Source organism: Fusarium fujikuroi, chromosome FFUJ_chr02 (assembly GCF_900079805.1).
Source record: "Fusarium fujikuroi IMI 58289 draft genome, chromosome FFUJ_chr02".
Classification (NCBI taxonomy): Eukaryota; Fungi; Ascomycota; class Sordariomycetes; order Hypocreales; family Nectriaceae; genus Fusarium; species Fusarium fujikuroi.
In genome coordinates this window covers 1,765,055-1,777,379 of record NC_036623.1, presented here as the reverse complement: position 1 = coordinate 1,777,379, position 12,325 = coordinate 1,765,055, and the positions used below count along the sequence as shown (strand labels likewise).

Genomic DNA, 12,325 nt, shown 5'->3' with positions numbered 1-12,325 from the left:
TTTTTCTTCTTCTTTCCCTTCTTTTCTTGTCGTGGGCGGCTCTGCTGGCCCTTTTGTCTGTGGCTGATCGTAGAAGGGCAAGCCGGAGTAATGCAAATATTGTATGTAAAACAGAAAAGAAGTAAATACGGAGAAAAGAGCGTCGAGGCCCGAAGATGGAGTCCTTTGTGATTATCGAGAATGGAGGCGAATGGGACCTGATGAACCCCCCTTGACTTCAGCCTGTGTCCTTGACCGGGGAGTGACTTCAGAGCAAGATAAGGTAGGTAACGAAGCACATGCAAGTCAAACGAGCTTCAAAACAAAGACAAGCAAGCGCCTTGTAAGCTTCAAAAGAGACGTCGTCCGCAAATCCTCAAATCCCTGGCTCTCAAGTTGCGGTGAAAGCAACCATTAAATCGACAGTCGTCGGGCCCCGACCAGGGTCTTCCCCAGCAGCCAAGGCCCAAAGAGTTGCAGTAGATGTATAGTACTGATACTTTGATCAGAGTCGCAGCAAGACCGGCAGCTCACGTCTCACAAGTAAACGAAAGAGAAGGAATTCGTTCCTATTTTGGTCATTGGAAATCATTACGTGAGGCTCAACATCTGAAGAGAAAAGGCACAAACGTGTTCTGAGTACTTTGTTGCCTTATTACCTAGCCCCCATAAATGATAAATGTCGTTACTCAGGACAAGAAGGACTCAACCTCGACTGTCTTGACTGTTTCTCCCTCCCTCGAGTCTCAAAAGACATAACAATAAGGCAGACAGATAGATAATAATGGAAACTCCGGGGTTCAAAACATGGCTGACAAGGTCAGGGCTATGATTGAATACCATGGTGACGGTCATGATAGTGGAACTCTAGGTGTGCTCTGACATGTCAATGGCTTGTGCTCTACAGTACTGTAGACTCATAGACGCCTAGACCAGGTTTCGACGTCTTTTACAGCTCCGGGTACATTATCAAATTCTCCGCTGTTGCAATTACTACACACTTACAACACTGATGACTGACTCTCCGACGTCCACAAGTCCGAATACGCAGCAACGTTAACTTTTGACTTGACACTCCTCTTACAACAACTTCCACAACTAACTGACCACTAACTCAGCCCAATCCTCAACGCAGCAACCATCGCGCAAACTAGCGTCTACGGTATAAGCTAGACATGCCGAGGCCAAGCAGCAAGAAGCCGGCTAAGGAGCGCCATGGGTAACGGTGCCGCAGTCCAGTCAACTCCCTGCCTTGCCCTGTCCTCCAATGCCTCGTGCTCTACTTCGACGGGCTTGTACTCGAGATACAGCAGGTACTGAAGGGAAGCGAGTCGGTAAGCGAACAGTTTACGAGCTGCGAATTCATCGACATGGATGATCGATAAGGCGTCGACCAGTGAGAGTTTCAAAAATTGCGCGTATCGATCGCAGCCCGACTGTAATGTAATGTAAGGTAGGTATTTCTTGTAGTTGTACATATGTACATGTCGGTCGGCAAGGTAAGGGTATTTTGTATGAGGTTAATATCACAACCCCTTGTTCTGGTCATCACAAGGCCATCACCAACGCGCGCAGTTGCAAGCCGCCGCTATCGTCTGGTAGCATTGGCCTACCCGTTGGCCTCTGTTCTATTGGTTCAAGAAAACGTGCGCCGTACACATGACGCTATTGTACATGCAACTTAAGAGAAAGAAAGAGAGAGTGTGTGTGCGCGCTGTACGTCCTTGACTTAATTAGCACAACCACGAGTCGGCTCCGAGATGGATGCGAATTTGTTTGTTCGTTGTGGTGTGAAGGATGAGCTTGTCTTTCAACGACCTCCAATTTACTGTACTTTTCCCTCCCCCCCAATCTCTCTCTCACCCACTTGACTCGAAGTGCCGTGAGAAAAGAAAAATTCTCCGGTGGCTCCGTCGTAGAATCCTTCAGTCAGTACGTAATTAGTAGGATCACTCTACTCAACGGATAACTCGGGCTCGACTCGCGCGGTGTCCATTGGCATCTCGATCCGTAGAGCTTGACTCGCATTGCCGGATACAGCTCCGCTTGAACTTTTGAGGATATGTATCAAGACGCGGGAGCCCCCTTTACGACATGACATTGGATGACATTCTGCCAAGACGTATGTACGTACTGCCATCCATCCAATGCCAGTGATCAAACCAGAAGCCTGACATTACTGTGTAACTTTTGTACGTATCTGAATTCGCCTATTCCTTAGTTCCAGTCCCTGGTCAGTCAGAGTATGTATGTATGTGTATCGGAATTTTTGAATCAAAGAGGATCCCGATTAATCCCTGATCCTTCTTGATGCCAATGGCCCCCCTTGCGAATGTGATGCAGGCAGCACGATGCTAACGGGTATGAGCTGAGCATGCCACGAGGTACCATAACCGTGTCTTCGGGTTCGATCGATTCGAATGATCCTCTTTACCGAGCAGGCATGGAAACAGACGATGCTCCACGCCCAGGTACGGATATCTCTTGGATTCTTCTCGGCTCAAGGGCTCGGTTTAAAGATCGTGTATTCCTTCACCAGAGAATCTGTTAACTGACTAACTAACAAGCAACTAAGCATCTTGCTAGTGTTTGTCTGAGGCCCCGACCCTAACGGCCACTTGCACGTTTGTATCCGTAGAACGAATGCCTGTCTAATTCATTGGATGCTAGGCGTCGTGGGGTTGCATCGCCATCGTCATGTCCCGCCACGAAATGCCCCGCGATAAGCTGCTTAGGCTGCCTCGAGGCTCATGTCGCTTGTGTCTTCCCCTCCATTAGTGATCTACAGGAACAAGAAAGAACGCGATCAACGGCCACCCCGTGGCGAATGAGTCACGTTCACGCTATTATTCTCAACAACTCGATATGTACCGACTCTGCGACTCTTGTGGAATATGTCCGGGTCTGGCCTGTTTGTTCACTATCAGTAACCTGGGGCTGTCGAGTGCGAGGCTATGTCGGAGCGGTACATACTGTACTCACACGAGGTCTGGGCTGTCGATCTTCATCCCGTTAGCGGGCCACTGCAACCACATATCTGCTATTTTCCGTGACATTGGCAAAGATCACTATGTATGTATCAGCAGGACAAGGTACAGAGTACGTATTCATTAATGGACTTGCGATATTGCCTTCTTGTCGGTGAAGAGGAATTTCTATCCGAATTTCCGGCTGCCTGCAGTTGTCTTGCAGATCACTTGTTGAATAGCCTCACGATGTGATGATCAAAGGTACATGAGAGTGACAACGGAATTGATAACCCGTCTTGATGTCTCAAGATGAGCTGTCAACAACACGAGTGGCCTATCTGGGCAATTCGCATGTCTCAGTCTTGTTTCCTCCCCTGCTCAGCTTCATACATACATACATACAGTATTCTGTGGTAGCAGCAGCATATGTCTTGGTGCAGTATGTAATGTTGTGTGTGTATGGAGCCAAAGAGACTGGCCAACTCTCATTCAGGAAAACAAACACAAGTGCCGGTCTGAGAGTCCAGCGACTTCAGCAGTTACTAGCCATAATATGGATAGCTGCATTCTTAGTTAAGAAACTATCATGGCTGATGTTTTAGTTGTTATCATCTTAGTTGTCTCCCTAGAAGTTGCTTCGTCAACTCCCTTTCCAACTGCGTAGCTTCTCCTCTATTGATGTCTTGCCATGATATATCGTTCTATCCAGGTTTCAAAATATATGCATCCCTCCCTAACTCTAACCACAACTTACTGTCTCTTGTATGTATTGTGGTCTACTCCATACCTACCTATGTCGAACATGGCGTTCATCACGTGTAACTTTATCGAAACCTCCCTCCACCCTCACTCCACTTGTTTTCCTCTCCAATATCCATCCTAGCCATCTCACCGCCCAGCACTCTCGCTTCTGTAACCATAGTTTATGAGCTGCAGCAGAAAAAAAGGGTCCTCATACATTGCAACCGCCCTAACCCACAGCCCCAGTCTCCGCAGTTGACCAGCCTTTGGCGGTTACTGGTATTTTGTCTCGTCTCCGCGTAAACAGGCGAGTTACAGTAAATACGGGATACCCATTCACCTTGAAGCTTTGGGATTGCTTCAAGATCCCTGATGCGGATGCTCTGACAATGAAATGAAATGAACCACCATATTCCGGCGGGCGCGCGTGGAGCGGCCGCATGAGCTTTTATTCCTCCTTGCCATGGATTGTTACAGGTCACATCTTGGGTTGGAGAGGGTACCAACCAGAATCCCTGCTGTGTCCTCCGAGTGCTTGGGAACCCAAGATTGCATCCGGATCATCGTCTCGGGTTTGCTGGGTTGCTCGATCGGAACTTGGTCAATGTCAACTCCCCACACCAAATTACGGTTGCAGCTGCGCTCAAATGTGTGTCAGGCATGTCCTGGCAGACCGGTTCACGTCAAGAGAGACAGCTGTGTTTCCACCTCAGAATAATGCTGGTCAGAGATTGACCGTGTCTGATCACAAGGAACAGCTTTCAGCGAATCTTGGCCATTGGGAGCAACATTATTAATGCTTTGTCGGCAAATGCTACTCTTAGCACATCGCACAGTCACAAGATGGGTGGCATAGCAGCTGTTCGCTTACTCTGTCACCTTTGAACGTTGCGAAGTGTCTGTCATCATCATTGGCCTGGGTCGACTAGTTGATGGGCGGGCCGTCCCTTGACCGTCTCACTGAAATGAGCAGCTGACTTGTGACAAGATGTCTCCCAACCAAGTCACTTCTGCATATGAACATTGGCAATCTTACCTTCAAACCCTATTTTCTTCAATTTGGCTGCCTACATCAATGTAACGCCAAACCCTCACTCAACACACTCCATGTTAAAACACCATCATCGCCATCCTAGCTTTCGCATGCTACATGCTCGGATGGATCATGGTGGCAGGCCTCAGATCTCTTAATGCGTGGCTCACAAGCCTTTCCTTATTGAGATTAGCACGCCATCACATTTCAAGGGTCCAAAGCAAGTGGTGTGACTTGTGCATATGCCATCATGAGGCTGACTGTCAGTCCTGTCAAGGGTCTTTGATCCAGTGAAAAATGCATCACATCACTTCAGCCGCGAGGTTCCTTTGCTCTGTGGCTTGCAGTACGTGAACACAGCTTAGCAACACGCAATGACCTGACTGATAGTGAAACTTGTTGTGCTAGTCGAGGCTTGGCTGCATTCCATTGTATTGTGAACATCGAGTTATGAACTTCAACCCCGCTATCCTCACAATTCACAACTCACCACCCCGTTATTTGAGGCATATGTTGAAGCTTCATCAACGTTTCCCCCGGCTCCGCCCGCCAATCAATACATATCACTCAAAGCCCTTGCCCACTAAGTTAAATCTGAACGCCACTTACACACAGCGACGGCAAAAGGCCGCATCACAGGAACAGTCCGTTTGCTAATTGCTTCTTACAGTCATTTCAGGGATATCCCTTTTCTCTTAGCGTGGGGGAGACCACAAAACCACTGAGGAATAAACTTTTATGGCTTCTTTAACGAATTGGCCCCTCTCAGACCCCTCAAACCCCTCTCCTGCTCGTCACATTTCGCCTCAGGCTCGGACGACTACACAGTAGAAACAGCATCAAGCCCGTCGATCACTCAGGGTGCACTGGTGCACAGCACCTCAGCCCACCATACGAGCTTCCGCAAATCACCTGGCATTCTTGCTCGCCTCCTCGCGACCGTTGATTTCTGCATACGCTGTGATTGGCGTCGATCGAAGTTGCCTGGCCCTGAGACCCTGGGCCACTGTCAGGCATGATCACGGGGCTCGCTTCAAGAACCTCAGGCTGTAGGGTTGCTGAGTGAACCCCGTATGCGTGGAGACACTCCATGATGATCCTAGCCTTGTCTGCAAAGCCCTGGACAGTTCTACTGTCGACGACGATGTGTGCAGAGGCGACAAATTTGCGTTGGTCCAGGCGCCAGATGTGCAGCTCGTGCACCGATTTGATGCCGGGGATCTGAAATGCGTGTTAGTCTTGGCTCTGAACAGAATGAGCTATACGCTGTTACCATCTCAATGTCATTTTTGACGTCCTCGGGGTTGACGCCTTTAGGCGCAGTTTGTAGTAGAATAGCGCCGCTTTTCTTGAGTAACGGTATGGCTGATAGGAGAATCATGAGTGAGATGAAGACTCCCACTGCTGGATCCGCATAGTATCGACCTTCTCCTTTGAGCTGCCAGACTAGAACTGCCGCAATGATGACTCCGATGTTGTTGATAGCATCTCCTAGAACGTGAATGAAAACGCCAAGCATACCCAAGTCCCTTCCCGGGCTCTTCACAGACATGGTTTTGTGTCTATGATTATGGTGGTTCATAGGGATCTGTTGAGCTATCGTTAGTGACAAATACTCTGTAACATGTAGGAATGCTGTACTCACGCGTGCCAACCCTGTCATGCTCTCGCTTGTTGCCTCGTTAGTCAATGGTCCAGTGGTCTCCTGGTTCTGTTGCCTATCATCATGGCTGTGTCGTCTATGTCCCTGGTGGCCATGTTCATGGTCATGCTCTAAAGGTGTAAGTCAGCGAGTGTTGTCGCGAACATCAGAGAAGGACAGGGTCTTTTCTCACCGTGAAGGAAGGATAGTACGAGAATGTTTAGTGCCAAGCCAACGCAGCCAACTATCATGATCAGGAAAGGTTGCCGCATGGCTATTTTGTTAGTGTCTTTTCGTAGTGATCCCGCATGTCAACTGAGAACTTACGAGTCAAATGAACGAATCGTTCAACAGCCTGCAACAGGATACTGATCCCCAGTGCCAAAAGAAAGACTCCGTTGAAGAATGCACCCAGTATAGTTGCTCTGTGCCATCCATATGTGTATCCTTGTGGAGCTGGTTTCGTATGTTCTTGCAGCTACCATGGTAAGTTAAACAGGACACTTGAGATGCAGGTCCGCAACCTACCATCAACGCTACCAGAGCGACAACTATTCCGATGAGATCACTAAGCTGTTTATTGTAAGATATCCATCTACATCTTGGTCTATAAGGGATTTGCGTACGTAGTGAAAAGCATCGGCAATCAATGCGATGGAGTGAGTGTAGAACCCAACTATATTCTGTCAGTTAGGATTCCCACGATGATGTATGACTTACCAGCCAACTCAGCAGCAAAGAACGAGAAAGATATACATATTGTGGCTATTAGCCTCTGCTTCTTTGTGATTTTCATTGTGATATCTCGAGGTTCTGGTCTTCGTTTAGAATTTCTTTTGTAGATTCGTTTGGATTCTCGCTTCTGGTCTCTTGAGTTGGCAGCTTTGCAAATCTAGTGTTTAAGAGGGTTCTCATTATCAATGGAACCAACTGGGCTTTATACTCCTTTGAAAATTCCAAGGAGTGATCTTCCACAGTTAAGAGGTCTGAATAGATGAGCTCCTTGAGAAAGCTGGCATAGCATCCCATCAGCTTGTAGGGCAAACAGCAGCGTGATGTTGTCGAAAATAGCCAAACACGTCAGAGATAGATTCCATCCGTCACCCATACCCATTAAGAACACCGATAGAATTCAGCGAAGCGAAGGCGGATATCAACAAAGTGGTTTATCAAGGTGTTGGCTCATGTAGCTATCCGTGATCGGGTTCCAGGGCAATGATTGGGTAGCATCAACCTGCCGGGCCGAAGATGGGATACAGGTATGTTTTGGTTAGGATTCCTGTTTCACGACAGCTCTTTGTGCTCGGTGAATATAAAGCTTCGTGCTGTTGTGTGCGTTGGTGAGTTGGTTGTTGCCACGGTAAGGTTAGCTTGCAATGAAAACCATACAAAGGGCCAATCTTGCATGAGACACTTCAAAGGCTTGTGTATTGCATCTATTCATATGGCAGGCTTCTAAACCGCTATCTATTTTGAGGTTCGCGGAGCGTCTTGTGTAATGTCACTGTGTCCCTAGGGTATGCCAACCTGTGTGTCCTGCTGACCGATATTCTAGCCCTTTCAAAAGAATTTGTAGAGATACGTTTTTAGAATGGCAGCCATGGCAAAAGTCGACGTTGGCTGTAATTAGAGACGTTTGGTTTCACAATACAAAACGATGTGTTGCTGAATGAAGGACAAAACTGGTATGTACCAGGCAGCATTGGACTCTGATGCTCAGGGGTAAGAAGTCTCAAAGAATCAATGTTTGGCTCGGAACTCTGCGATTCCCTGGCTCACATAGCCCGTGATAAAAGGCAACATATCCTGATTTCACACTCAAAAATATCTACACAGTTTAGCTCACTGAAGTGCTGAAAGAAACCTGTTGACACAATTCTCATTACTTTTTCTATAAATCGTCCAAACGCCATGCGTAGATGCCACTGCAATCGACAAATCACTTCTTCCTGGTAGGACGGGCGTTTTTGAGCCTCTTCTTCTCCTTCTCCTGTCTCGCCTTGCGGATATCGTCCCTGCCCTTGAGTTCCTTCTTGCTTCCCATACCATCGCGGAAACGGCCCACACGCTTCTCTCTCGCCTCGTCGACACGCTTCTTGCGAACCTGGAAGTCGTCGCGGTACTTGTCTGCCTCCTTTGGTGCCCTCTCCTGCTTGTGTTTGTAGCGGACACCAGAGGGAATGTGGGCGACATGGTTGGCACCGCCAGGACGTTCTGCCTCGCCGACGTGAGGGAGTTTGCCGAGACGATTGGCACGCTTCCACTTGTCGAAGCGGCCACTTTGGAAGCTGGCTGCGATCTTGACACCACTCTCGCCACGGATCATCTTGGCACCCTTGGATCCGTCGTCGTCGTTCTCTCGTGAAACATACTTCTTGGACTTCTTGTCCCAACGCATCTTTGAGCGAGTTGGTTCGCCGAAGCTCTTGGCGTTCTCATCATTTGTAAGATCCATGGTCACGCCACGAGCAGCCTCCACAAAGTTGGAAGAGTCCTGGCCACCGGACGATACGCCGTAGCCACGTTCCTCGGCAGCGTTGAATGTTCGAGGCGTGTAAGACATAAAAACCTCTGAGTCTCGCCAATCCGTCTGTCCCTTCTTTGGGTTGGTGTTGGATACGGTGACCTCCAAGCCATCATCCGACTCTTCAGGAGCCTCGTCCACATCCATCTGGTCTTCATCTTCATCAGAAATGGCGTCCACCTCGGTACCAACTGGCAAATCATCATCAATACCATCGAAATCGCCATGATCCTTCTTCTCCGTTTGCCTTCGTGGCGTAATTCTCTTTCTCAGTTGCTTCATTACTTCGGCAGCTTCAGTAGTTCCCTTGTCTCGGCGTCCACCGATCTCAAAGATAGTCTCCTGAGGCCTGAAACCACTGATTCTAGCCAACATATTGGCTCGTGCTTGTTCAGCTCCATCAACGTCCTCCCCAAAGAGTGCATGAAGTTGTGTCCAACCCTCACTTCCGACCAACTCTTTCGACCGCTTCGCACTTTGACTGGCTGCCGAGTTCCTTGTTCTCAAGTAGAGTTTCTCTGCCTTGATAGCAACTCCACGTAGCGCTGAGATGTCCTCACTTTCGTACAACGCTTTGTTAAACCATTCTACCTGAGCTTCCACAGGGTCTCGTTTTAATGCGCCAACAACCACGTCATCTGAAAATGATGGGTTCTTGGCCTCCTGGCCAATAACAAGTCTCTTACCGAGAAATAGCTGAAGGTCAAGTAGATAAGGAGCGTCAGTGTCTCTCACGAGACTGTAACTCCAACCACGCTGGCCTGCTCGAGCAGTACGACCAACTCGATGAACAAAAACCTTGGGCTGGGGAGGAAAGTCGAAGTTGATAACGTTGGCAAGAACTGGAATATCAATACCACGTGCAGCAACATCAGTAACGACAAGAATGTTTGTCTTGCCTCTTCGAAAGTCTTCGACCTGAATTCTTCGTGCAGTCTGATCAAGGGATCCGTAGACATAGGAAACAGCGAAGCCGGCATAGATCAGTAAGTTGGCGAGGTACTCGACGTGATGCTTGGTTGCTGTAAAGATGATCGTGGAATGTTCTGTAGGCTTGCTGCTTGAACTGTCTGCGCCCCGTTTTCGCTTCTTGGATCCTGTTTCGGAGTCTTCTGCGTTCACTGGGGCTCCGACTGGCATCTTGATAACGTCGTGGAGGATATGCAACAAAGACCCCTCCTTTTCGGCACCCTTGACAGAGAAGAAAGCACTTTCGAGATCAGGAGAGACCTTTGTCTCGGCATCAAGTCGCACAAGACTTGGATCTTGTAAGCCGGCGCGAGCGAATTCAACCAAAGAAGCAGGCAATGTCGCAGAGAAGAGCAAACTTTGTCTTGATGGTGGGAGGGCATGAAGAATTTCTGTCAACTGTGCCGCAAAACCCATTTCAAACAAGCGATCAGCTTCATCGAAAACCACATATTTGATAGAAGAAAGGTCCAAAGACATCTCGACCTTCAGATGAAGGAATCGTCCAGGTGTTGCGATCACGATATCGGGATTGGCGGCCATAGATCCGAACTGTTCCTCCAAGCTATCACCACCAACAAGTAAAACGCACTTTAAGTCGGTCCCTCTGCTGAATTCCTTCACAACCTTCAAAGTCTGAATCGCGAGTTCTCGAGAAGGCGAAAGGATAAGCGCCCGTGTTCCGAACCTGGCGCTGTGCGCGCGTAATCGTTCGATCATAGGAATAACGAAGGCTGCTGTCTTTCCGGAACCTGTTCTGGCCATGCCGACCAAATCTTTTCTGTCCAGAATCAAAGGAATGGCTTTGCGTTGGATTGGAGTTGGGACCGAGAACCCTTTCCGTGTAATGGCCTTTAGGAGATTGCTATTCAGACCTGGAAGATATTAGTAGTCTCTTCACCTTATATGTGGCCATTCTTACCCATTGCCTGGAAACCTCCACCCTTCTTGACTGTCCTTCCCTTGAGGTTGGATGCTTTTCGAAAAGAAGCCGCCTGTTGGAGGGCAATGAATGCCTCATCGTTGTCATCGTTGCCGGGCTCTGGGGCGTTTAACAGGCCATCGAAGTCGAAGTCCGCGCTGCCATCGTTGCCGCCATTCTCGTTCTCGCCGTCGCCGGGGTATAGCGATCCAAAGATATCAATCTCTCCATCGGAAGGGGTCGGTGAGACGCCGCGTTGTGGCATTGTGACTCGCCGTCGATATCAGCAATATGTATGTAGAATTAGGATAGTCTAACAGGCTCAGTAGCTCTCTTTCCCAATAATTTTTTCTGTTATCTTATCTCGCGGGGCATAGAAGTGGGTCATTTTGTTCCGGCGCTGTGACTGCTCATCGCCTAGTATCAACCTACCTTACGCTTCACTCACTTTCAACCTTGTTGGTCCTTCATCATTTCAACTTCTAGAAAATTATCATTGCCCACAATGTCCAGCAAAGACTCGAAAGAAGATAAAGACGCGCTCGATGCTCTTGAGCTTGAAGCCAAAGAATTTGATAAGGTCAGCTGTTTGCGACAACTATATCAGTCATCAAAGACTCCTGCTGACTCTCTCTAGGATGCTGAGATTGACCGCATCTTGAAGGCATTTCGCCTCGATGCGTATGTTAAATCCCCGTAATTTCTCTGCATTAAGATCTAAATTTGTCATAGTTATGCCGTTCTTGATCTCCAACCTGGTGTCCCTGACTCAGACATCAAGGTTACTTACCGCAAGAAGTCTCTACTCATCCATCCCGATAAAACAAAGAATCCGCTGGCTCCAGATGCCTTTGATCGGCTAAAGAAGGCACAGACAGAGCTCATGGACGAGAAGCACCGTGCACGACTAGATGAAGCTATCGCGGACGCTCGAATGTTGCTTATTCGCGAAAACAAATGGACTGTCGACAGCGAAGAGCTCAAGACGGAAGAGTTCCGAAAGATGTGGCGCGCAAAAGCGCGAGATGTTCTCATTGATAACGAGCATCGCCGACGTCGCCAGATGAAAGCCCAGCTCCAGGAAGAAGGTCGTGAACAACGACGTACTGATGCCGAGGTGGAAGAACGTAAGCGCAAGCGACAGCATGAACAGGATTGGGAAGCCACCCGGGATGAGCGGATCAGCAGCTGGCGACAATTCCAGAAAGGATCAGGTGGCGAGAAGAAAAAGAAGAAGAAGCTCAAGCCCATCGGCTAGAGACCAGAGACCTTGGTATTTTGCAGGAGTTTATTGGGAAGACAGCACGAAGGCACACGGCTACACTACACAATGTCGCGCTGGTATGTGAGTTAAATAATTATGATGAACGGTTTGGACTCTAATCAAGTCAGACAAGGTGCCCCCAGGTTTCATGCCTCATTCGACTCTGGAGACGTCGGTTTTCAGCACGGTAAGTTCATCATGAACGTGTATCATTGACGTAGACCGTGTGATGTATTCGTAGTATCATTCATATCCAACGTGCACCTTCAAGTGACTTGAAAT

General features: G+C 48.5%; 3 protein-coding genes; 1 reads left to right on the top strand and 2 right to left on the bottom strand.

The window, feature by feature from the left end:
• Positions 1–5,574: 5,574 nt before the first annotated feature.
• On the bottom strand, positions 5,575–7,160 carry FFUJ_04734 (related to zinc/cadmium resistance protein; the record flags this gene model as incomplete). XM_023571944.1 has 8 exons in its annotated part: positions 5,575–5,943; positions 5,996–6,310; positions 6,368–6,495; positions 6,558–6,638; positions 6,692–6,842; positions 6,893–6,937; positions 6,991–7,040; positions 7,085–7,160. 8 exons carry the CDS (start codon positions 7,158–7,160, stop codon positions 5,575–5,577), a joined length of 1,215 nt encoding a protein of 404 aa, XP_023426166.1.
• A 1,143-nt stretch (positions 7,161–8,303) lies between these two features.
• FFUJ_04735 (related to putative RNA helicase involved in ribosome biogenesis) lies at positions 8,304–11,044 on the bottom strand (the record flags this gene model as incomplete). XM_023571943.1 has 2 exons in its annotated part: positions 8,304–10,732; positions 10,780–11,044. The coding sequence occupies 2 exons, from the start codon at positions 11,042–11,044 to the stop codon at positions 8,304–8,306; spliced, it is 2,694 nt and encodes an 897-aa protein (XP_023426165.1).
• Positions 11,045–11,284: 240 nt separating this feature from the next.
• FFUJ_04736 (related to molecular chaperone (DnaJ superfamily)) lies at positions 11,285–12,037 on the top strand (the record flags this gene model as incomplete). XM_023571942.1 has 3 exons in its annotated part: positions 11,285–11,359; positions 11,417–11,460; positions 11,512–12,037. 3 exons carry the CDS (start codon positions 11,285–11,287, stop codon positions 12,035–12,037), a joined length of 645 nt encoding a protein of 214 aa, XP_023426164.1.
• Between the last annotated feature and the right edge of the window lie 288 nt (positions 12,038–12,325).